The sequence below is a fragment of the Adiantum capillus-veneris genome, chromosome 12 (assembly GCF_014529385.1).
Source record: "Adiantum capillus-veneris isolate H3 chromosome 12, ASM1452938v2, whole genome shotgun sequence".
In the NCBI taxonomy this organism is placed as follows: Eukaryota; Viridiplantae; Streptophyta; class Polypodiopsida; order Polypodiales; family Pteridaceae; genus Adiantum; species Adiantum capillus-veneris.
Genome location: NC_140942.1, coordinates 79,043,425 through 79,067,151, shown reverse-complemented (window position 1 = coordinate 79,067,151; position 23,727 = coordinate 79,043,425). Strand labels below are relative to the sequence as shown.

Genomic DNA, 23,727 nt, shown 5'->3' with positions numbered 1-23,727 from the left:
AGCTTATAAGTGGTGGATGACATTTCCATGAGATGCCCGTCCTCCCCCGTGGCTACGTAGTAGCTAAGGCAATGTCCGTTGGTTTTTCCTTATCAGGATTGGAGACCTATCAAAGGTACTCCGCTCCTCTCGACAAGGGGCAGAGACCTCACACTGTGTTTGCTTACCATACAGACAATGTTCACAGAATTCAAAATCATTAAATGAAAAGCCAGGCAAATAACCAGAACGAGACAAGATTTCCATTCCCTTCTTGGACATATGTCCTAACCGGCTATGCCATAAAGAAACGTTCGACTGCTCAGTTACATTGATTACATTTTTAGAGACATTTGATACATAAATCATGTAAAGTCCTCTAGAATTTACTCCATGTGCTACTGTCATCGAACCCTTGGATATCTTTCACATTGTTTGTCCAAAAGTGGTGGCATAGCCAGCATCCTCAAGTAAACCTGTGCTGATCAAGCTCTTTGTAATTGCGGGAACATGTCTCACATTCTTCAGCGTGAGAGAAGAGTCATTCTGAAACTTCAATTGAACATCTCCAGCACCTAAGATCGCACATGTCTGCCCATTGCCCGTCTTGGGCTGCGTTTCAAGCTTCTTTCTCTAAAGAGTTTTTGGACTCCGATGAAGAAGATAAGAATTGGTTAGCATGGGATGCATGCCTCATGTCTCGCCTCTCTCTCACACAGTACCTTTCAAAGTATCGGGAAATCATATTCAAACTAGAGTCTAGATTAATTCCAAAAGATACGGGGTTTTAATAGGGGTCTTGACAAAGACTATCGTCTTCATGTCAAGACCCAACATCCAAAAACTTTGGAAGAAGCCAACAATCATGCCCAAAAAGATGATGATGACCAAGAGAGGAAAGGAAATGTTCCCTACTCTAAGAATACTTTTGCTAAGAGCAATGTGGCTAAGAGACAATGGTGAGTTAGATCTCCCACACATTCCAAGAGGAATAAGAGACAATCTACCTCTCGACGCCCACAAGAGGCTAAGAAGCCTAAGCACTAACGAGATACTCCACGTGGGTCTCTTAACACTGCCGATTTTGAGTGTGCGAAGAAACACAATTTGTGTTTTAGATGTCTTTCGGACCAACATAACAAGATAGTTTGTTCTCTTTTGCAAGGCAAAGAAAAGCCATGCACATGGTGCAACGCCTCACATTAGATTCATCTCCTAAATATTGTGCTGTAGAGGTTGTTCATATGGAAGAAAAACTCAAGTGTTGTGTACCTGCTTCAATGTGGCAGCCCACCTTTGGCCCCCATGGTTTGATTCCCCTGCATGGCACTATTAACGGACAACGTGTTCGTATTTTAGTGGATGATGGTGTAACTCATAGCTTCTTGAACTATAAGCTAGTCAAGAAATTTAAGCTTACACAGACTCCCGGCTCTCACAAGTATGTGATCGAGCAGATGTCTGGGAATGATAAAGAAGTATGGGACACAGTAGTTCAAGGGGTTGAGCTTATTGTTGAAGATCATACGATGACCCTTGACTACCAAGTTATGAACATGGACCGTGCTGATATAGTTTTAGGACGGGAGTGGCTGCATGGTTTAAGAAACACATTGCACAGTAGTTATGAACACAACTCCTTATCCTTTATAGCCAATGGTAAACATGTGCTTTTGCTTGGTGAGAAAAATATACCATCTGCACCTCTTTTATGTACAGTCGAGCTTTCTATTTTGCAGAAAGCAGATTTAATAGATGAAGTCTTTTTGTGTTACTGCTTGTCTACAAGTCTTGTGAATTCTCAAGAGCAAAGTGCGGTGAATTCTAGTAATGGTATGCAAAGTGCAATGAATTCTACTAATAAACAAAGTGTTAACAAATCTAACGAGCAAAGTGCTCTCAATTTTAATTCTATAGAGCAACGTGCAATTGTTGTAAAACAAACATGACAAGAATTATAAGATTCTCCATCCTAGCATAACTCTAGTTTACTTTCTTCTTTTGCATGGCAAAAACTAACTCACTTACTCACGGAGTATAGTGATGTGTTCTCAAGTGATTTACCATTAGGTTACCCCCTACACGTGATGTGCAACATGGCATAGATGTCTTGCCAGGCACTAAACCGGTGAGTAAACCACCTTATCGTACGAGTGCTAAAGAAACCAAGGAGGTTGAGAGTCAGTTGGCTGACTACCTCGCTCGTGGTTTCATTAGACCTAGCACTTCGCCTTGGGCATCACCAATTCTATTGGTAAAAAAGAAAGATGGTACTATGCGCATGTGCGTAGATTATCACGAATTAAATGCGATAACCATCAAGAACAAGTATCCTCTGCCTCGAGTGGATGAGTTGTTTGATCAACACCACGGGGCAAGATACTGTACAAAGATAGATCTTCGTTCAGGATACCACCAGGTGCGTATCCTACTGCAAGATATCTCCAAAACTGCCTTTAGAACACGGTTCGGGTATTTTGAATTTTTGGTTATGCCTTTTGGCCTAACATCAATGTCACGGTATCTGTGTCAGGGCAACATTTATGACACTCATGGATAGTGTCTTACGCCCTATCTTGGAAAATTTATTGTGGTGTTTCCTTGATGGCATTCACATTGATACAGTAAGACTGAAGATGAACACATATAACACACTTACGATTAGTGGTTCGAAAGAGCTAGCTACGACTAACGTGCTGTATGCTAAGCAAAGCAAGTGCGATTTCTTTAAAATAGAGAGTACATTACATCCGTCATGTGATCTCTTATTTTGGCATCAAAATGGACACAGACAAGGTCGCTGCCATTCTCGATGGTCACATCCCAACACAGTTAGAGGAGCTTTCAATATATTTATAGGCAAGGCTTGGATTTTATCGACAATATATCCGTGACTATGCCAAAATCCCTATTCCTATGACGGATCAACTTACCGCAAAAGGTAAGACTTTTTTCTTGGGAAGAAGCCCAAAAATGTCTATGAGAGAGAGCTCTATGCCATAATTCACGCTTTACGAAAGTGGCGACACTATTTATATGGTGCCGAGTTTGAAGTAGTTTTTGACCATGAGAGTATCAAATGGTTTACTACTCAAACGGACTTGAAGGGTCGTAAAGCTAGATGGGCCGAAATCCTTCAAGATTATGATTGTAAGCTACGATATCACAAAGGGCGATATAATGTAGTAGCGGATGCACTAAGTCGGATACCTCAGATTAATTCACTTGCTTTCATGGAAATAAAAAGTGGATTTTTAGAGTCATTACGTGGCAAGTGTGAACAAGATCAATCATATGCTATAGTGTGGAGTGCAGTTTTAAAAAGGGATCCCTCACACTCACATGTCTCTGCACGCGTAGATAAAAACTCCAACACACAGAGCTCCACCCCTACTCAGGAAGAGCTTAAGCGATGGAAGAATTTTTCCATTGATGATGGCTACTTACTCCACAAAGGTAGAGTATGTGTGCCAAAGGACTAAGACACTAGGCGCCAAATCTTATTTGAGTGTCACGATAGTCCAAGTGCTTGTCATCCAGGTATTCGTAAGACGTATGTCTTAGTTCGACGGCAATTTTATTGACCGGGCTTACATCATGATGTTCAAGAGTACGTACTAAACTAATAAGGCAGAGCGCCTCAAGGTAGGTGGCCTTTTACATCCTTTAGATATTCCATAAGGTAAGTGGGAGAGTATCTCTATGGATTTTGTAGTAGGACTACCTACTACAAATCGTGGCCATGATGCCATTTGGGTAATTAAAGACCGTCTCACAAAGATGGGTCGATTCATTCCCACTAAGACTATGGTTAAGACACCGGAATTAGCACGGCTATTTGTAGACCATGTATATAAACTCTACGGTCTTCCAGCTAGTATCATTAGTGACAAAGATCGAAAGTTCGATAATCACTTCTGGAGAGCTGTGTTCCAAAAGTTGGAAACTAAAACTTAATCTAAGTACGGCTGATCATCCAGAAACGGATGGTCAAACAAAAAGAGTTAATCAAGTGATAGAGGATATGCTACGAGCGTACGTTAGCAAAAAGCAAACCACTTGGGAAGACTACTTACCTATATTGAAATTTGCTTATAATAGTTCAAAGCATGTCACTACAGGGTTTAGTCCATTTATGCTTTTGTATGGATTCCAACCTAGATCACCCGTTACGGTGGGGTTGGCTAAGGAGAAGATACAACAAGCGAAGGATTTTCTCCAAGTCCATTTTGACATGCTTCGAGTTGCTCGACAAAATGTTAAGCAAGCTCAAGATCGATATAAGAAGTACACAGATGAGCATCGTCGTCTTGCTACTTTCGAAGAAGGAGACAAGGTTTTTCTCCAATTTTCGGAGCATTCAGAAAGTGTGAAGACGGAAAAAGTTGCTAAACTTTCACCACGCTATTGTGGACCATTTACCATTCTCGAACGTAATAGGTCAAGTGGCCTATAAGTTAGTCTTCCAGAGCACTCACGAGTTTCATCCTGTTTTTCATGTTAGCCGCAAGGTTTTTCTCCAATTTTCGGAGCATTCAGAAAGTGTGAAGACGGAAAAAGTTGCTAAACTTTCACCACGCTATTGTGGACCATTTACCATTCTCGAACGTATAGGTCAAGTGGCCTATAAGTTAGCTCTTCCAGAGCACTCACGAGTTCATCCTGTTTTTCATGTTAGCCGTTACGAAAACAGCTAGGACAAAATGATAATGTCATCGACACAGGTGTGTTGGTTAACCTTATCGAACCGCTAAGCATCCCTCATGAGCCCGAAAAGATTTTGGATTCTCATGAGCTTCGCACCAGACATCATGTCAGACGACAGGTGTTGGTAAAATGGCTAGATAGACTTGAAGAAAGTTCTACATGGGAGAATGTCTTTGCAGTTAAGAAACGTTTTCCTACGTTCGTTTTCGAGGACGAAAACGATTCTCCAAGGGTTGAAGTGCCAAAAGTCTATTCAGTCTGTTCTTTTCTATTGGCACGTGGTGCCTATCTTGTGACAGTGGTATCAGAGCTTCAGGCGTGTGCTTTTCTGAAAGCATACCGGTCCTACCAAAGAGCAGACAGAGCAAGATCGCACTTCCAAAGGTCATTGGAAATTTTATCTTCGGGTTCTGACCCCGAACTTATTAGCCACTCCTTATTAGCCACTCCCACCCTTACTTCATCGCTCATGGCTTACAGAGCATAAGCCATAAAGATCACTTGCAAGAGAAGGATCCAGATTTTTGTTTCGAGCTGCTGTTTTTCGCAGAGGCAGTGCCATGTAGATGTTGATGTCTTAGCTACCGAGCCGCATACTCCAAGGACTTGGCAAGCTTTCAAGAATTTTTTTTGCCCGAAGTTATATGGTTTCTGACATCTTCCTTTGGAGTGCAACTTTTGGCAGAGTGGGGTACCCTGAAATGCTTGCCATGGAAACCCTAGCAGATTATAACTTGAAATTTCTCGACATCTCTCAGTAGATGTCTCTTCACGAGCTGATGAACTTGGAGGTCCAGTGTGATTGCTGTTTTGGGACTACCGTCGCCGCCAGAGGGACACTATTTGTCCAAGAGCTGATGGACCATGCTGTGGTTGGCTACGACCTTATGGAAAGAACCTAACCCTAATTTTTGGTGCAGGTTTCAAGATGGAAAGTCAGTCGACTTTTCGAGCTCGACTAATGTCGAGCTTGCTATTTAATTTTGAGTTATGTTTGAGAACTTGTTTGGTGATCCTGTTTGAAATTTGTTTGAAATGAATGGTATTTGTTTTGAACCTGTTTTGGTGCCGATTTGAAATGTTTGACTCTGGTTTTAATATTGGTTTCAATGATTGGTGATTTTACTCCCGGTTGGAGAAGTGAGAAATACTGTTTTGGTATTGTTTGAACCTCGGAACGACACGGGCCGATGCCTGGGGAGCGTTTCGTTGTATGTTTAAAAACCTCGGAACGACGCATGCTGATGATGTCTGGGGAGCGTTCCGTTGTATGCTAGAAAACCTCCGAACGACACAGGTCAATGTCTGGGGAGCGTTTGATTGTATGCTTGAAAAATAATGTTGTTGTCACTCCCGGCCCGGACCTGGATGGTTATGTGGAAGGAGTATTAAGAAGTCTGAGCAGTGGTTACTCTCAGCACCTCCAAACTACACAGGCTGTGGTATGGGGGGGTGTTTGGTTGTAAAAGACCTCTATATCTCCCAGCTCGGACCTTTTTAGGTTATGCGGGAGGAGTGATGAGGGAGTCGTTGAATATCTCCCGGCCCGGACCTTGTTAGGTTATGCGGGAGGAGTGTTCATCAACGACTTTCTGTTTCTATGTCTTGTAACATGCATATGTGAGCATTTGTGTTGCATTGTGATGTACCAACCACTGTATATTCTTAATTGGATGAGATTGCTTGGGTATGTAATTTTGATGCATCAAGACACCCGTGGAAGATCACTGCGGTATGGGTGTGATGGCTAATTTTACTACATTGGAATATCAAGAGTTCTAATCTGGACGAAACGAGAAGCCAACTCCTTGATCAAAAGAGCCGAAAGAAGAAGCCAACTCCTTAACAAAAAGAGCAAACTGATTGTCCCTCGAAATGACCCTCGGAAACTTTTGAGCTAACTTCAGTTGTTTTGCAGATATGCTGTAATCGCGGACGATTACTTTCTTTCAAGAAGGGGGGATGTCACAAACTGCTGACATGTCATGTCACTGAAGAACACACCCAACCTTCAGATCACGGCCGAGGGGCCTAAACCCTAAGAAGAGCAAGCAACAACAGAAGAAGTCCTATCAACTTATGTGGACCCTGTTCGATGGGGCCCAAGTGACATAAAGACATTAAAATAAAGCAAGACCCAAATACACACGCGTGGATTGATGACGTGGCAGTTGTACGAACGCTCTGGATTTTCCGTTAGCTGATGACATGGCAGACTGTACGGATTTCCGCATTTTGCACTGACTGCTCACGTGGCAGACTGTACGGAATTCAATGACTTACACTGGCAGCTTTTTGGCATTGCTTTTGGACCAGAAGCTTTTGAGTTTGAAGGCTTTTCATGTAAACTGCTTTTGGGGCCTAGGGCCTTTAAATAAGAGGCCATGGGCTCATTCTCGGGGTGCTTCATAGAGAAGGTGCAGAGTCTTCGGTACCGGCTTGTACTTTGTTGATGCAATATAAAGAAATACTGAAAGGGGCGCCAAGGTTTGGGGCCAATACTCTCTGGGGTGGAATTTCGCCGTTCCGTGCCGCGTGTCGTCTTTCTGTCTCTCAGTTCAGTTGTTATTGAAGTGCTAAAAGTCTGTTCAATTTGTTCTTTTCTATTGGCACGTGGTGCCCGGTCTTGTGACATGTGCTAGGTTGGATGAGACCCTTTGCTAGGAGTTCTTTTACTTGGTTCATTATTTTCTTCATTCTTGGCTCGACTAACTAGATAAGGTGATCGGTTCGCTGATGTACTTTCAGGAATCAATCAATTGTATAGTCTCAGGATGAGGTGGAGGTAACTTGCCTGGTAGGCCTTCAGAGAAGCAATCAACCTCTGTGTGCAGAAATTCTTGTTGTTCTTTGTCCAATTCAGACATATTCGTTCTTTGTTTATGATTCAATTCTTTCAAGTAGATTAAGTAAACGAAAAGACTGGATTTCGTTAATTTCGAAATGGCCGGAGCCGATACAATAGGGACGGACCCCCCCTTTAATTTTACATCAAGCACAATCTTCTTGCCCTTCTCATTCGTCAAAGTCGCTTTCTTAGCCGATAGTCAACCACGGCGTTGTTCTTGTGGTACCAAGGGATTCCTAGAAGGACGTCACACCCTTCCAAAGGCATGATGTAAAAGTCCTCATGCCCTAAATACCCCTGACAATGCAAACGAAGTTTGCCAATGACAGGTATAATGGCAACATCTTGTCCGGGTGTCGCTAGAACTGTCTCCGTTTGTGGCCCCATTCTGTTGGGCGTAATTCCAAGTCGAGCCTCCCCCATTCGGGCACAAAATGAAGTTGGCCTTGGGTCCCCAAGTGCGCCGCAAAATCCGCTATAACTCTCTTGAGCTCCAAGATGCACTTATCCCGACTCATCACAACAAAGTCGCCACACCAAGAAACTTCTTCAAAAGTTTTCGTCGTCCTCTGCTAGCCTTTGTTCACACTTCCCCAAACCAATCAAAACAACCTAATGTCGATAACTTTGCACAAGGAGATGACTCCCAACACCTAAATGGTCGGCTGTGAGTGTTGACTTTCCTGCCCAAACGACGCTCGCAAACCCGCTGCAAAAACAACGTTTCAAAACGCAAGGGTCGGGGAGATGGTCGTCATCGTAGTCAGCATTTCAAAACGCAAAGGCTAGAGAGGGTTGCTACTAGCATCGCCAAGAGGCCTCACGTCGTCGTCAAGGGGCTGTCGCCTAGCGCTACCAGACAACATTATGAGATGCTCAGAGTGGGAGAGCAAGACGGTGCCGCCAAGGAGATCACAATGGCTGTGAATGCTGGCAGCAGGGACTAGGGTAACGATGGGCAAAGGCAGAGGGGTTGGGGGTGGGGTAAGCCGCCAGCGACGAGGTTCTTCTTCTCAACAATGCAGATCCTCCTCCACAACTCTTCAAGCACAAAGCTCCAGCAAGGGCTCTGATACCATGTCAAAAGTCAATGATGCGGAAGCACATAGACCAAGGAAGGAGAGAGAGAGAGAGAGAGAGAGAGAGAGAGAGAGAGAGTCTCTCGAACCAATCAACCTTGGCAATGAATAACTGAATGAGTAATACAATGGAGGCAAGGGGTTGCATATATACCAACCTCAATAAATTGCACTATTCAAACTTTGACAAATAAGTAAAATATATACCTAAAAGCCAAAATAAATATTGGCTTTACATTGGGCGGTTCACTTGAGATGCCAAAGCTCACTTTCCTGGCCGTCTAGAGTTGGGAGGAGGGGCTTGCAGTGAACCCTGAGCGCATTGAGAGCAAATAAGGGCACATGGGATTGGTTGGGAGTGTGCATACAGTTTGAGATTCCATGCGAGATAGTCTGAGATTCCAGGTGCTGATGTGGCAACAGCTCAAGACATTCCACGTGCTGAGTTGGAGCTCCCTCATTGTCTATAGGCTGGGCAAATTCCACTTGCTAATGTGGCATGCATCCAAGCGTTGCAACACCGCATTCCGCAGAGGAATGTGCACTAGATGGGAGGGCGCAGACTGCCCCCCGATTCCCGACCTTGACGAAATTAAAAACATGATTCGACAACACCAATGTTCGGGAAAAACCTTTTCGTCGAACATACATGACAAGAGATTATGCATATAATTTGTATTGTCTCAATGGGCCATTTTCAATTTCCAACCGGATCAAGGCTAAGTTGAGGTACAATTTTACCGAACAAAGGACAACACATTCCCTCAAGTAAGCATCCCCTCAGCACTATATGGCACGGGCACCTTCAAATGGATCAAGGGTTGAGGTGAGAATGGTGAGGCGCGCGCATTGTAGGCTGTGCGATCAAGCGGCCCGAATTTACAAGATTACGCGGCCTGCATTTACATATGTGGCATTGAAATGCCACATACTTCAATGACCGCATGCGGGCGTGGTGGTTAGAGCACATGCACTGTACGGGAAGGTCGTGGGTTCGAGGCTCAAGGTGCGAACCCGAATTTACAAAAACACATCAGACAACTCGGATGACCCTCAGCATTGATCCCATTTGAACCCCCGTGCCAAATAGTGCGGAGGCAAACATATCTCTCTCTCTCTCTCTCTCTCTCTCTCTCTCTCTCTCTCATACCCACAATACGAGGAATATCCACTCGATTCTTGGCATGATAGCCTCCTTTGCCAAGAAGTCCCTTTCCACCACAGTCTTCACATGTGAGAGTACCTTCACCTAAGCAGAAAAACTTTACAATTAGGAGGTGACAACCCACACACGAGAGAGAGAGAGAGAGAGAGAGAGAGAGAGAGAGAGAGAGATTGCCTCGACAGAAACGACAGGGAGCGAGCGGGTAGATGGTGGTGAGGGGCTTGACGAACGAGTGCTTGGAGAACGCTCGGATAAACGTAGCTTTCCTGGGATGCTTGCAGTGCCATGGCAGCCGCCAGAAACGATCCTGGTGAGGCAGCGTCTTCACCACCATGCCCGCTAAAGGCATGGGATTGGTCACATGTGCAGCTCTCAGTGCTCACTATTAACCAGCCTCAAGTTATTTCGACCTTGGTTGGCTGTCTGGTGCAATTTTTTCGCTCGTCTTAAAAGAAAAATCAATAGGTTCGAAACCCCCCCCCCCCCCCCCACCCCTCCAAAACAAAAAAACAAAAAGAAGACATAACTATGCACCTATGGCCTTTTCCCAACTTGCCTCCCCCCGCTTTCCCTTCCTCCGTTCCGCCGTTGCGCTCCCCTCTTTCCCCCTCCTCTTTCTGTAGCTCTACCGGCACACAAGCTTGTCTTGCCTAGGCAGAGATAGCGGCATCGAGAGAAAGATGAGAAGAAGAAGAAGCAGCTTTTGTTGCACATGCTGCTTAGCGACCTCCAGAACCTAGGTAGAGATAGTGGCATCGAGATGAGAGAGAGAAGAAGACGAAGAAGCCACTGCTCTGCTGTTGGATGCATCTAACGTCAGCAGTCATTTTCACCTTCTCATGGACATTATTTTTCCGTTTGCTATGTATATATTCATGGGCTCACATTGAGTTCCAAGTTGTATCTGTTTATTCACTTCATGTACTTTGGGTGGCCGGCAATAACTTTTAAAACCTTAGGTATATAAGTGAATGTAGCTCATATGAAAAGGGGAGATATCATTTTGAGAGAAACCTAGAGTAGAGAAGAAGAAGAAGGAGAAGGCTATGGAGGTGGTAGCATGGAGCCGCATGTACTTTCCTCACGGACCGATTGTATGCATGCAATGAAGATGAGCTCTTTTGGTCTTTCTCTTGCTTTTCATTAAGTTGTGTATTAGTGTTTTGATGGTGTAGATTAAGAACTAATCGCTCTCTAATTCTTGATTGCCTATTGTATGTTTGATTCTAGTAGTGTGTGCATGATTAGATTAGTGTGTAGATTAAGGATTTGTGCATGCATTTCTCTAATCATAACTCCATGAGCTTGGGTGAGCTTGTGATTAGGATGTGACCACGAGGATTAGTAGAGAATGCAACGATTAGCAACCTTGATTAGCATAAAGGTTAGCGTGTGTGCATACAATAATCCCCTTCATTAGTTCTCTCTTCTTCCTATTGTAGATAATCTCATGTGATTTCTTCACTCGATTCTATCTCATTTCTCTCACAGTGTCACCCATGTGTGATGTTTCCATGCTCTAGCTGGGTCGCTACCATCCTTGGATTGATAATTTTGTTGATTCTTTGGAGTTATGCTACGAGGGAGTTAATATTTGGCGCTATTGCCAGGGACGGTAGCCTAAGCTAGAGGAGAATTTTTTATTATAATCGAGTGTTTAGGAGTAGATTTAGGTAGAAAACCCTCAATTTCTCACTAATTGATCACTAATTTGTGACTAATCCGCTACTAATTCAAGTGCTTTACATGTGTGTATGCCTAATTAGAGGTTGAGTCATCACTCTTTTGATATGAAATTGTAAAATTTTTTACTAACATTGAGTGATTTGTCCCTAATTAGGCTCTTTAATTACTCTCTAATCACATGTGGTTTTTGTGCTACACATAGCTAATTCTTTGATTAGAGTTGTGATTATGATTCTTGTGTGTTTAATTTCATTGAAAAAGATGCTACACATGAGATTTTGTGCTCAATTGATTATAGGTGAAATATCGTTAAGCGGTTGGTAGTACACACACATGTGTGTAGGCGTCAATTGGAGTTGGAAATTGACGTGTTGCTCATGAAATTGTGAGTGCACTAATCCACGCAATTTTCGATTTGATTTGCAGGTTCGATTACACAAAAAATTAGTGTAAATTTAAGTGCAATTAGAATATACATGTGTAGACAAAGTGCGCACTTTCGAGTGCTAATTATGGCTTAATTGATGCCAATTAGAATTGTGAAAGGCAATGATTTGTTTGATGATGTTATGACAATGATGGTTCACATTTTTTGATTGCAAAAATTACGCCGTTATGCCGTCGAAATTGCGATAGAAATTGTGTGTGTGCACTAATTATCGGATTTATGCTTAATTTTGTTAGTTTTTGTACACATAGTAATTGGTTGCAAATTGGTGTGCAATTGATTGAATTGCGAAGTCCAAAGCACAATAATCAAGTGTATGTGCAAAAATTTGCCTAATCCCATCATTAAGTTTTCTAATTTTTGGGTCAAAATTGGGCCAAAAAGGTTAATTTTACATCGATTTGATTGTCAAATGCATTGGAAATTGATTGGGATTGTAATCTTAATGTTCCAAGTGCTGGAAATCAAGTAGAACAAGGTACATATTTTTCGTAAAGAATTCGGCTAATTTTTGGTAATTATTTTGTTATTTTTTGACATTTTTAGCATTTTTGTGCTAATTTAGTGCTTAAATTTTTTTTAATTTTTATCAAAAATTGATGAAATTATAAAAATCTGATGTGAACAACCGATCTAGAACGAAATTTTTGAAACAATGAACTCTTGCTAAGTTTCTGGTTATTTTTAGAATTTTTCGGGTATTTTTGGGTAATTTTACCTTCTTGGGCAATTTTTTTAAAACTTTGTTGCATTTGTGTATATTTCTCACGTTGGATTCTATGCAATCTCTTTCTCTTTTGGGTTACACAAATGCAGACTGGGCAAGCTCAAATTTATCTATGTGATCTACTAGTGGAAATTTCTTCTTTATAAATGGTTGTCTTGTTTCTTGGACTAGCAAGAAACAACGATGTGTTGCAGTTTCTACAACTAAGTCAGAATATGTTGCGGCATCACTTGCAACTCGTGAGCTGATCTAGCTTCGACAAATACTGGTTGATATCGGTCACTCTCCTCTTTCTAGAGCACCCTTGCGGTGTGACAACCAAAGTGCTATTAGTCTTGCAAAAGACTATGTTCAACATAATAAGTCAAAGCACATTGATGTCCATTATCATTATATCAGGTATGAAGTACGCAAAGGAACCATTATGGTTGAACACTGTCCAAGTGACCAGACGATTGTAGACGTTCTGACCAAAGGCCTCAATGAGTCACGTTTCATCCTCTTGCGCTCGGAGCTTGGAGTTGCTTCAGCCTCACTCTTTCTAGATTAGATTCTTTGCTATTGTAATAGCTTTGTACATATGACATTGTAATCCTATAGGTACCATGCACTATGCACACTCCACATTTGCACATTGTGATTTCTAAGTCACTTGTATACTTGTACATTAGATACACAATTCACTTTTACATCATCATCGCTGGTTCATATTTTCACATTGTATATGGGCTTGACTGTTTTCCTTGAACTCTCCAAGGGTTTTTTCATCCAAAGCTAGAGACCTTTGTTTGAGTGGGGGTGTTGGAGCTATTTATGACTAACTCTACTCAACTTGGTCTCACCTATATATTTGTATCTTGTCCTCAATATGAATCAGTCTTTGGGAGCGTACATGGTTGTCTCTTCTCTCTCTCTCTCTCTCTCTCTCTCTCTCTCTCTCTCTCTCTCTCTACATCTCAACAATGGGTTCTCTTGGAGAGGGTGTGTGTGTGTGTGGAAGAGGCTTACTTATGACTTTCTCAAGCTTACTCTCAAGTTTTCTCCTTGAGAAATGAAGGAGAGAAGTGTAAAATTATAAGAAAAGCCCTCTTTTTAAGCACATTTTAGATAAGTGCCTTCACTTATCTTGATAGTTTATCTTCTTTATTGATAAGTTCTTTCTACTTATCTTGCTTTCCAAAACTTCTTCAACAAGCTACTTACTCGTCTTATCCTTATCTTCTTTCTTCTATTTTTTCTCTTTTTCTTTTCTTTTTTCCTTATCTTTTCTTTTTCTTTGTCCTTATCTTATCTTTTTCTTTATGCTAATTTTCTTGAAATGAAAAAGGTAATTTTCCATGCATTTGATATGCCCTTTTTTCCATGGTGTAAACCTAAAGCGTCTTGTGAGGAGGTGCTTGGATTTAGCCCAAATTTACCTGGACATTTTTTTTTCTTGAGTTGATGGTTTAGATGCATCGATCAAGACTAATGTCTAGGAGAAGGACCTTAGAAACTCCCCAACAAAAAGAAAGAGTTGTACTAAGCTCAAAACAAATAAGAAAGGTGGTAAATCTTCATCCAAAAGTTACATCTTTAACTTCTATGTTATGCTTATTCTTTTTTTGCTAGATGGCTCATCTATATAAGGTGCAATGTCTCCTTCTTTCTTATAGTATTCTTACCTTGATCTCTCTCTCTTCTTTTCATCTTCCTGCCAAGAGCTTCTTAGGATTATCTCTTTTAATACTTTACTTTGTTGCTTTTCTCATTTTGTTAATTTATGGACCATGAGTGACTGCAACTGATTTAATCTCTGGTCACTCCTCATCTTTAACAAGTAAGTGAATCTATAAGGAGAGATTTTTTGGAGCAATATGAGCGCCTCCTCTTCCCTCACTTGTGAAATTTAGTAGCACAAACCAAATGGTGGACGTTTTGAGGCATAACAAGGGAGAAACTTTGGGTTCAGCAACACTTTTGCATTAATATTTTCTTGGCTATGATTATTGAAGCTATGGGTGTAAGTCCTTAATATTACTACGTGATGAGGTCAATGCATTGGAGGTTTTTTGAACGAGTCTTTTTTCTTTCACAGTTCCTTCCTCATCGAAAGATATATCTTTACCCTCACTTTGGTTTACCTCTTAGAGGGCCCTCTAACTTCTCACCTCATATTAGAGAGATCAGTGCAACAATTTGGGGTCAATGCATTGGGGGTTTTTTTGAACGAGTCTTTTTTCCTCACAGTTCTTTCCTCATTGAAAGATGTATCTTTACCCTCACTTTGGTTTACCTCTTAGAGGGCTCTCTAACTTCTCACCTCATATTAGAGAGAACAGTGCAACAATTTCATAGCGACTTCTTCTGATGGATGAAATGCCTTATATGTGTCTTGCTTGTGATGATTGGTTTTGTGATCATGTGATGGATGGGCTTATTGACTTGTAAAAAAAGACTACCTTTATTCTATCTTAACAAGTTCATTATATATTAAGATCTTGGTTCTTGTCTTCAATCCTTTTTTTCTCTAATTTTTCTTGACGAACACAATTAAATTTGTTCTTAACTTCCTATGTCTGATATTTTATAGAAGTCCTTGAGAGAAATACAAATGTACGAACTTTATTTATATATTTATTTTGCAATTTCATACATCAACGTGAGTAAAGGATATCACTAATCTTGCTATTATTTACCAATAACATTCGTATTACAAAAGTTTGCATTACTTGAGTGACACAAAAGATAACAAGACAGAGGTTGTATTCATCAATTTCATTAGCTAGGGAAGATTAATATGATCACAAAAGGAGAAAGCACATTACAAAAGGTAAGGAAACTGAGTAATAAGATGTTCGTAGTCCTCTTAGGAAGCATCTTCGATGGGATAGCCTTTCCACCCACCCAATAACTCCTAAATCATTTTGTGTAGCAACTTTCGCTCCTTCGTGTCTAGAATTTTATCTAGCTCCATCCTCATACTCTCTCTTAGTCTTGAGAATGGGAACGGTTAATTCTGGTCTTTAGGATGTCATCCTTTACTGACATAAAGTTTACTATTGTTGATCTAGGTGGCTTGAAAATTGGTCCATGAAAATGAGTTGTAGGGGGATTTTGTGCTTGGGTTGGGTTTCTTCCTCTTGCTCGAAGGTCTTTTAGTCGTTCCCACTAATTGGGAAGATTATGAAAAATTAGTAGGGGTAGTCAAAAGACTGGGGTTGGACAATTGGCTTCGGTATAAATGGCATTTTGGGTGCTCTAGAGGGCTGATTGGGGCACGAAGGAAGATGATGCTACCTATAGGTTGTAATACCTTCATTAAAGATAGTTTTAACACTAGACTTGTAATGAGCCACAAAACTGGCTGAAGCCACAAAAATGGCTCACATCAGGATTCTAGTAAATGAAACATAACTTTTGTATATGATATCAAAATTTCATGAAACTTCTTAATTATGGGTTCAAGCTATGAAAAAAGTTTCTAAATACACAATCTACATGAAAATCTCAAAAATAAAAAAATTACTTTTCTAAAATTAGTAAATTTTACGTAAAACTGCACTTCAATCCTTAACTTGGAGAAGTAAAAAATGTCGAGTTATAATGCCTTATTTCCTATTTCCTTTAAATGTATAGTCGAAGAAAGACCTTAGAAAATAACAAGTCTCTTGTGAGTTAAGGTTTTGTCTCAACATAAGTTTCAAGTTAGTCCCATCGTATGCGAATCCCATTTGTTTTCTTTGCATGATCATTTGCCATCCATTGGGAATCTCCATGAAAGTAATGGGAGTTTTATGGCCAAGAAACATGATCATCACTTTTGTGAAGCTATCCCCTTACTCCCCCCATATTGCAATGGCAAAAAACATTTAAAAGATTATAAATTTGACAAGAACATTGCATATGCTCTTTTTGATGATCTTTGCTTTAGTCTGGACCATAAATTGAAAACATAGAACTTTAGAGTGCACCAACTTGAAATCATAAATGTCTTTTGAGTGATTATGCAAGAGTCGATGCTTGATTGTGTAAGAGTATAATGTTGGGTTAAAGGCCTAAATAACCCCTTTTTGTACATTTTTATACTTTTTTAAAGGTCACTTGTAATAAAAGTGGGAAAACCCAAAACTCACTTATTGAGTTTTTCCCAAAAACGTGAGCTCTCTCTCTCTCTCCCTCTTCGTTCTGCTAGCGCTTCCCTTCTGCAGCACAGTGCCTCCGCTTCAAGCCTCAAGGCTTGCACACCTTTGCGTGCTCTATCACTTGCACACACCGCCGCGCGCTCATCAACTGGTATCAGAGCCAGATTAGGGTTTCAGAAGCTTTGCGAAGGTGGCTGGACAGCAGGCGAAAAGGCTTCTCTCGCGTCAAATTTCCACTTTCATCGTGAAGCCCCTTGCTTCCTGTGTCACCTAGGGTGATTAGGGTTTCCAAAATAGCCTAAAACATGCTGAAATTAGGTAAAAACAAGTAAAAACCAGAAAATTACAGGTCAAAACAGCAAAACGCAGGTGTTCTAAATCGATTCCCGTGAATGCCTCTTGCTTTTCCCACTCAAAACAGGTCCATTTGATGCAAATTGATGCGCCAAAACAGTAAATTTGTAGAAAATTCAGAATTGGATTGTTTTTATGTACACAAATTGAGATTTATGTACACCTTTTGTGGGTTTATGCAAGTACACATTGGGGATACTTGTTAATCGCTGAAATTTTCAGCACATTGTATGCAACATGCGGTACATTGTGATCACTGGAAATTTTCAGATTTTGTGTAGATACTTTCTGTTGCATTTTTATCCGTGCAAATGGCCTCTACTTCCTCGTCGTCTGATGCCAAGAGCTTGATGGAAATCAAGCGATTTGACGGTACAGGTTTCGACCTATTGCAGGACAGGATGCAGGGGATTTTGTTCCTCAAGGATTGTGAGGACGCCCTCTTGGCTGTAAAGCCTGAGGATATGCCGGATGAGGATTGGGCCAAGCTCAACAAGTGGGCAAAGGCCTACATAAAAATGGTTGTGATGATCGATGACATTCTGGTGGACATAAAGGGCTTGGACAGTGCACATGCAATTTGGCATAAGTTGAAGGCCACCCCTGTGAATCAGGTGCATTTGATGCGCAAACTGGTGAACATGATGCTTGACGAAGCCAAGTCGGCTTCTGAGCACTTAAGTGCTTTCACCAGTGTTATGAGTCAGCTACAGGATACTGGGCTTCAACCTTTTGATGACAAGTTGAAAGCCATATTTTTGTTGATGACTTTGCCAGACTCTTGGGAAACGCTTGTGGTTTCTTTGCGTAATCGCCCCAACCTCACATATGATGGAGTGCGAGGCTCCATCTTAAATGAGGAAATTAGACGCAAGTCTAGCGGTGGGGAAGGTGGCAATTCTGCTTACAATGCGAGAGGCAGAAGTCAAAAGCAAAATACAAGTACCAAGACTCAAAACAGGAGCAAAAGAAAGTCTAGGGATAAGGATGTGACTTGTTATCAGTGTGACAGAAAAGGCCATAAGAAGCCAGATTGTAGGTATTTCAAGAAAGAGAAGGAAAGAAAGAAGGAATCACAGGAGAAGAAGAAGACAGAGGATAAGAAAGGGGAAAAATCAGCAGGTACCTCCTCCAAGGATTCAGAGACTGTCAATGTATCCTCTAGTGTGGTTATCACAGAGTTATCCGACAGTGAAGAGATCTTGGTTGCAGCTTCATGCCCCTCAGATTTTGTTGTAGAGAATGCAGAAGACATGCTTATCTCACGTAGAGATATCATTGATGCATTTCTAAGTGCAAATGATGGCCTTACACAGTCTTGGATAGTAGACTCGGGTGCCTCATTTCATGTGACTCCATCTGTGGAGTGTTTTGCTTCTTATCATGCAGGCAAGTATGGCAAGGTTACCTTGGGGATAACCATGCTTGTGACATTGAAGGAATGGGCACTGTGCGCTTGGCATTAAACAATGGCCAAGAGTTTATGCTTAAAGATGTCAGGTATGTACCAAGCATCAAGAAGAGTCTATTATCTGTTGGCCAGTTGGATGCACAGGGTTATACAACCATTTTTGCTGGGGGTTCATGGAAGTTGCTTAAGGGATCAATGCTCATTATCAAGGGATGCAAGAGTGGTACATTGTACTATTTGCATGGCAAAGCTTTGCCTGGCAAGTTTCTTGTAGTGGCCCAAGTTGCTTCTCATTTGGAGTTGTGGCACAAAAGACTTGGCCATATGAGCCAGAAGGGACTTGATGTGCTCTCCTCTTTGAAGAGGGTTGATGTAAAGGGTACCAAGTTAGATTTCTGTAATGACTGTTTGTATGGTAAACAAAAGAAGTCTTCTTATTATTCTGGTGTCTCGTGCAAAGCTAATGCTCTTGATTTAATTCACTCCGATGTATGTACAATGTCTGTTAAGTCTTTTGGTGGTGCATTATACTTTGTTACATTAATTGATGATTGCACTAGGAAAGGCTGGGCATATTTGTTAAAGAATAAGAGTGAGACATTTAATGAATTTAAGAGGTTTCATGCTTTTGTGACCATGCAAAAGGGTAGTAAGCTTAAATGTTTGAGATCTGACAATGGGGGGGAGTACACGTCTGCTGAATTTCAGCGTTATTGCGAAGAATATGGGATTAAAAGGGAGTTGACAGCCCCTTATAATCCATCTTCTAATGGTGTGGCTGAGAGGTATAACCGTACTTTATGTGAGAGAGTGCGTTGCATGTTGTCCACGGCTAATCTCCCTCATGGGTTTTAGGGAGAGGCTTTGAAAACTGCAGTTCATGTATGCAATCGCTCTCCTAACGGTACGCTGATAAATGACATTCCAGAGGAGATTTTTGGTCTGGCAAACCTGCCTCTTATGATCATTTGAGAGTGTTTGACTGCGAGGCTTTTGTCCATGTTCGTAATGACTTGAGGACAAAGCTAGATGCTAAGTCCATCCAAGGACCCTTCCTAGGTTATGGGGAAGAGGGTGAAATGGGCTACAGGATATGGTTGCCTCAGTTTAAGAGCGTAGTACGCAGCCGAGATATAGTGTTCAATGAGGCTAAATTGCTGAAAAATGCTACATCTTCTGAAATTGACAAGAAATCGGTCAAATTTCAGCCTCTCTTGCCACCTATTGATGTTGAAAAAGAGCCTCAAGATGCATTACCGCAAGCTGAAATTGATAATCAACCGGTTAACCTTGAGCCAGAAGAGGTAGGACATGATTTAGATGCTCCAAACGAGGATGGATAGCCACCTGTCATGGCTGAAAATGATTTTCAGGAGCATGAGCATGCTGAAAATGAGTTGCCTCCTGATGTAGAACCTGTGCCTGAGAATGTAGATCATTGGGTACGCAGATCTACTCGTGTCAGAAGGTTGATACAGTGCTTTGAGCCCTCTTTGCATCATGTTATGTTGACAGATGAGGGAGAGCCTCTTAGGTATAAAAAGGCAAAGACATGTGAGTCAAGCACTAAGTGGGAGCTTACAATGTAAGAGGAAATGAAATCCTTGTATGCAAATGATACTTGGGATCTTGTGCCATTGCCTAAAGGGAGAAAGGCTCTTCGTAACAAATGGGTATACAAGATTAAGATTGTCGATGAAAAACCCAAGTACAAGGCAAGATTGGTTGCAAAAGGATATGCACAGAAAGAACGAATTGATTTTCAAGAAATCTTTTCTCCCGTTGTAAAACTTACAACTTTACCTATCCTTTTTGCTCTCGTTGCGGTGCTTGATTTGGAATTGAATCAAATGGATGTAAAGACAACGTTTTTGCACGGTGACATTGAAGAGGACATATACATGAAACAACCTGAAGGTTTTTTAGTTTCTACACGTGAGGAACTTGTATGCAAACTGAAAAGGGCTTTGTATGGTTTGAGACAATCATCACGGCAGTGGTGTAAGAAGTTTGACACTTTTATGATGTCTCAAGGCTTTAAACGCAGCCATGTAGATCATTGTTTGTATACGAAAAGGGATGAAGATGGTAGTCCTATCATACTTGTTCTCTGTGTTGATGACATGCTGCTTGCCGGGAAACATAAGACTAGTCTTGATGCTCTGAAACGTAAGCTAAATTCAACATTTGCTATGAAGGATTTGGGTGATGCAGAGCATATTTTGGGCATGCGTATTAAAAGAGATAGAAAGCTGAAATTGCTGTTTTTATCTCAAGAAAGGTACATTGGAAAAGTACTTGATAGGTTTAATATGGCTGATGCTAAGACTCTTGGAGTACCTTTACCTCCATACACTAAGCTTAGCAAAGCAGATTGCCCAAAGGATGAGGTAACATTGAAAGCAATGAAGGGAATCCCTTATGCATCAGCTTGTGGTTCTCTTATGTATGCTATGGTTGCCACTCGTACCGACATTGCTTATGCAGTGGGAGTTGTTAGTCGATACATGTCGAATCCTGGCAAAGCGCATTGGGAAGCTGTCAAGTGCATTCTGAGATATTTGAAAGGTACACAATCAAAGTGTATCTGTTATGGCAAAAGTGACTTAAAGTTGCAGGGATATTGTGATGCAGACATGGCAGGTGACATGGATACCAGGAAATCTACCGGTGGATATGTATTTGCCATTGCTGGTGGTGCAGTCTCTTGGTGTTCTAGGTTACAGAAAATTGTGGCATTGAGTATTACTGAGGCTGAATATATTTCAGCCACAGAGGCTTCAAAAGAGGCCATTTGGTTGGGCAGACTTGCAAAAGAACTTGGCATGCCTGCTCATACACCCGTGTTAGGTTGTGATAGCCACAGTGCTGTTTATTTAGCCAAAAATGCCATGTTTCATGCGCGTACCAAACACATAGATGTGCGGTACCACTTCATACGACAGGTATTGGAGGATGGTCTAGTCAGCTTGACTAAGATCCATACACAGGATAACCCTGCAGATGTTCTCACCAAGAGTCTTGCTAAGGCTCAACATGAGCATTGCATACAGCTGGTGGGAGTTGGTTAACTTAAAGGCGTCATTTATGCCTTTAAGTGGGAGGTTGTTGGGTTAAAGGCCTAAATAACCCCTTTTTGTACATTTTTATACTTTTTAAAAGGTCACTGATAATAAAAGTGGGAAAACCCAAAACTCACTTATTGAGTTTTCCCGAAAAACGTGAGCTCTCTCTCTCTCCCTCTTCGTTCTGCTAGCGCTTCCCTTTTGCAGCACAGTGCCTCCACTTCAAGCCTCAAGGCTTGCACATCTTCGCGTGCTCTATCACTTGCACACACCGCCGCGCGCTCATCATATAACCATTCAATAAATGATAGTATAAAAATAAAATGCAAAGCTTCTAAGAGTGGGCATGCTAGTGTATTGAAAATGCTGATGCAATTGAGTATGAATGGTGAAAAAATACTTCTTTGAGATGGGATTTAGACATATTTGGCTACCTTGGAGAGGATTAATTTCATAGCTAGGAGTGGTTTGAGAATTTTGGGTTTTTCAATTGACAAGAGGGGATAAAATTTCCCTTCAGAAACTCAACTCCCTTATGAGAGAATTAAATATTATCTTAAGTATGTCACTAAAACTTTTACACACTTAACTTATGAAAAATCAAGAAAACATTGGGAGCTTTTCATGAGAGCATTTCTTTTGGAGAAATTATAATCCCTCTTTTGGAAAATAAGGTTAGTTCCAAAAAAACTCTAGTACTTAGCTGCCTTTGATTTATGGCATTTACCTTTATAAGAGTTTTTTAGGTAAGAGAATATAAGCAAGTTAAAATACAATAAAAAAATTTATACGAGAGATTAAGAGATAATTAAAGATATGAATCACCATTCATGATGCATACTATTTAGGTAAATATGATCTCCAGTCACCTATGGTTAAAGAGAGCGCTTTCTACTCTGTCTATGCCATGCTAGTATAGTAATCTAAAGAACATTGGAAGAAAGGAACTTGAAATCATGGATATTTGTTAGCAACATGGTTAGTTATGATTATAATGAACCATAGTTAGAATGAAGTAACAAAATTGAGAAGCTATTCTTTTTCCCAAGCAAGCAAGGGAAAGGATTGCTTATGGAAGGATGAGAGCTTAAACATGAAGCATGACAGGTAAATCAATTTTAAGCAAGTGCAATAGCATAAAAAGAACAAGAAAACGTTACCTTAGTGTGTGTATGGTATAGTCTTCTCCTTGCTTTGGATGTAGTCGGCTCTCTCCCTCTTCACCTTCACTTGAATACCACCAATTTTGCTACTTGGATTGAGAGAAAGGAATGAGATAAACAAGATTCAAGCTATGAAAAGCTTGAGGGTTAAGAGAGGGGATATGGAGAGTGTAATGTGAAGAAGAAGATCAAGTTTTGACAAACTTGATTAGGGTTTTTTCCATGGCTTCTCTTGGAGAGGGTGTCTGTGTAGGAGAGCTGTGTGTGGAAGAGGCTTACCTATGGCTTTTTCAAGTTTACTCTTAAGTTTTTACCTTGAGAAATAAAGGAGATAAGTGTAAAATGAGAAGTGAAGCCCTTTTTCAAAGCACATTTTAGATAGGTGCCTTCACTTATCTTGATAGTTTATTTTTTTTAATCGATAAGTTCTTTCTACTTATCTTTATAACTTATTTTTCTTTTCAAAACTTCTTCAACAAGCTACTTACTCACCTTATCCTTATCTTCTCTTTTGTAGTTTTCCTTATCTTTTTCTTTTTATTTTTCCTTGTATGATCTTCTTATTAATCTTTATCTTATCTTTTTCTTTATGCTAGTTTTCTCAAATTGAAAAAGCTAATTTTCCATGCATTAGATATGCCTATGCTCCCATGGTGTAAGCCTACTAAAGTGTCTCCTGATTAAACTTTGTGCTTGGATTTAGCCCAAATTTACTCATTTTCTTTATAATGAGTTGATGGTTTAGATACGTTGGTTAAGAGTAAGATATAGGAGGAGGCCCTTACAAGCTAGAAGAGACTTCTTTGCAGCCAAATCTCAGGGATCCAAATAGAATTGGACATAGGTTCACAATTTAATCTCTAAGCAAACTAAAGGTTGGCTATGAGAGGCTTTTAACAAAAGAAGAAAATAAGTGTTTTAAATGAATTATTTCAAGATGTGGTAAGGCTGTGGATTTCTAGCCACATGAG

At 40.8% G+C, this 23,727-nt stretch overlaps 1 protein-coding gene across 1 annotated transcript in view; it reads right to left on the bottom strand.

Annotated features, from left to right (window-relative positions):
- The window catches only part of LOC147446002 (uncharacterized), a 28,199-nt gene extending 18,007 nt beyond the window's left edge, over positions 1-10,192 (bottom strand). Inside the window, exons 1-2 of the mRNA XM_086525321.1 lie at positions 9,953-10,192; positions 9,764-9,862 (exon numbers count right to left, since the gene is read on the bottom strand). Of these exons, the coding sequence (XP_086381447.1) occupies positions 9,764-9,862; positions 9,953-10,127 (274 nt within the window). The 5' untranslated portion in view covers positions 10,128-10,192. The remainder of the gene's footprint in view (positions 1-9,763; positions 9,863-9,952) is intronic.
- Between the last annotated feature and the right edge of the window lie 13,535 nt (positions 10,193-23,727).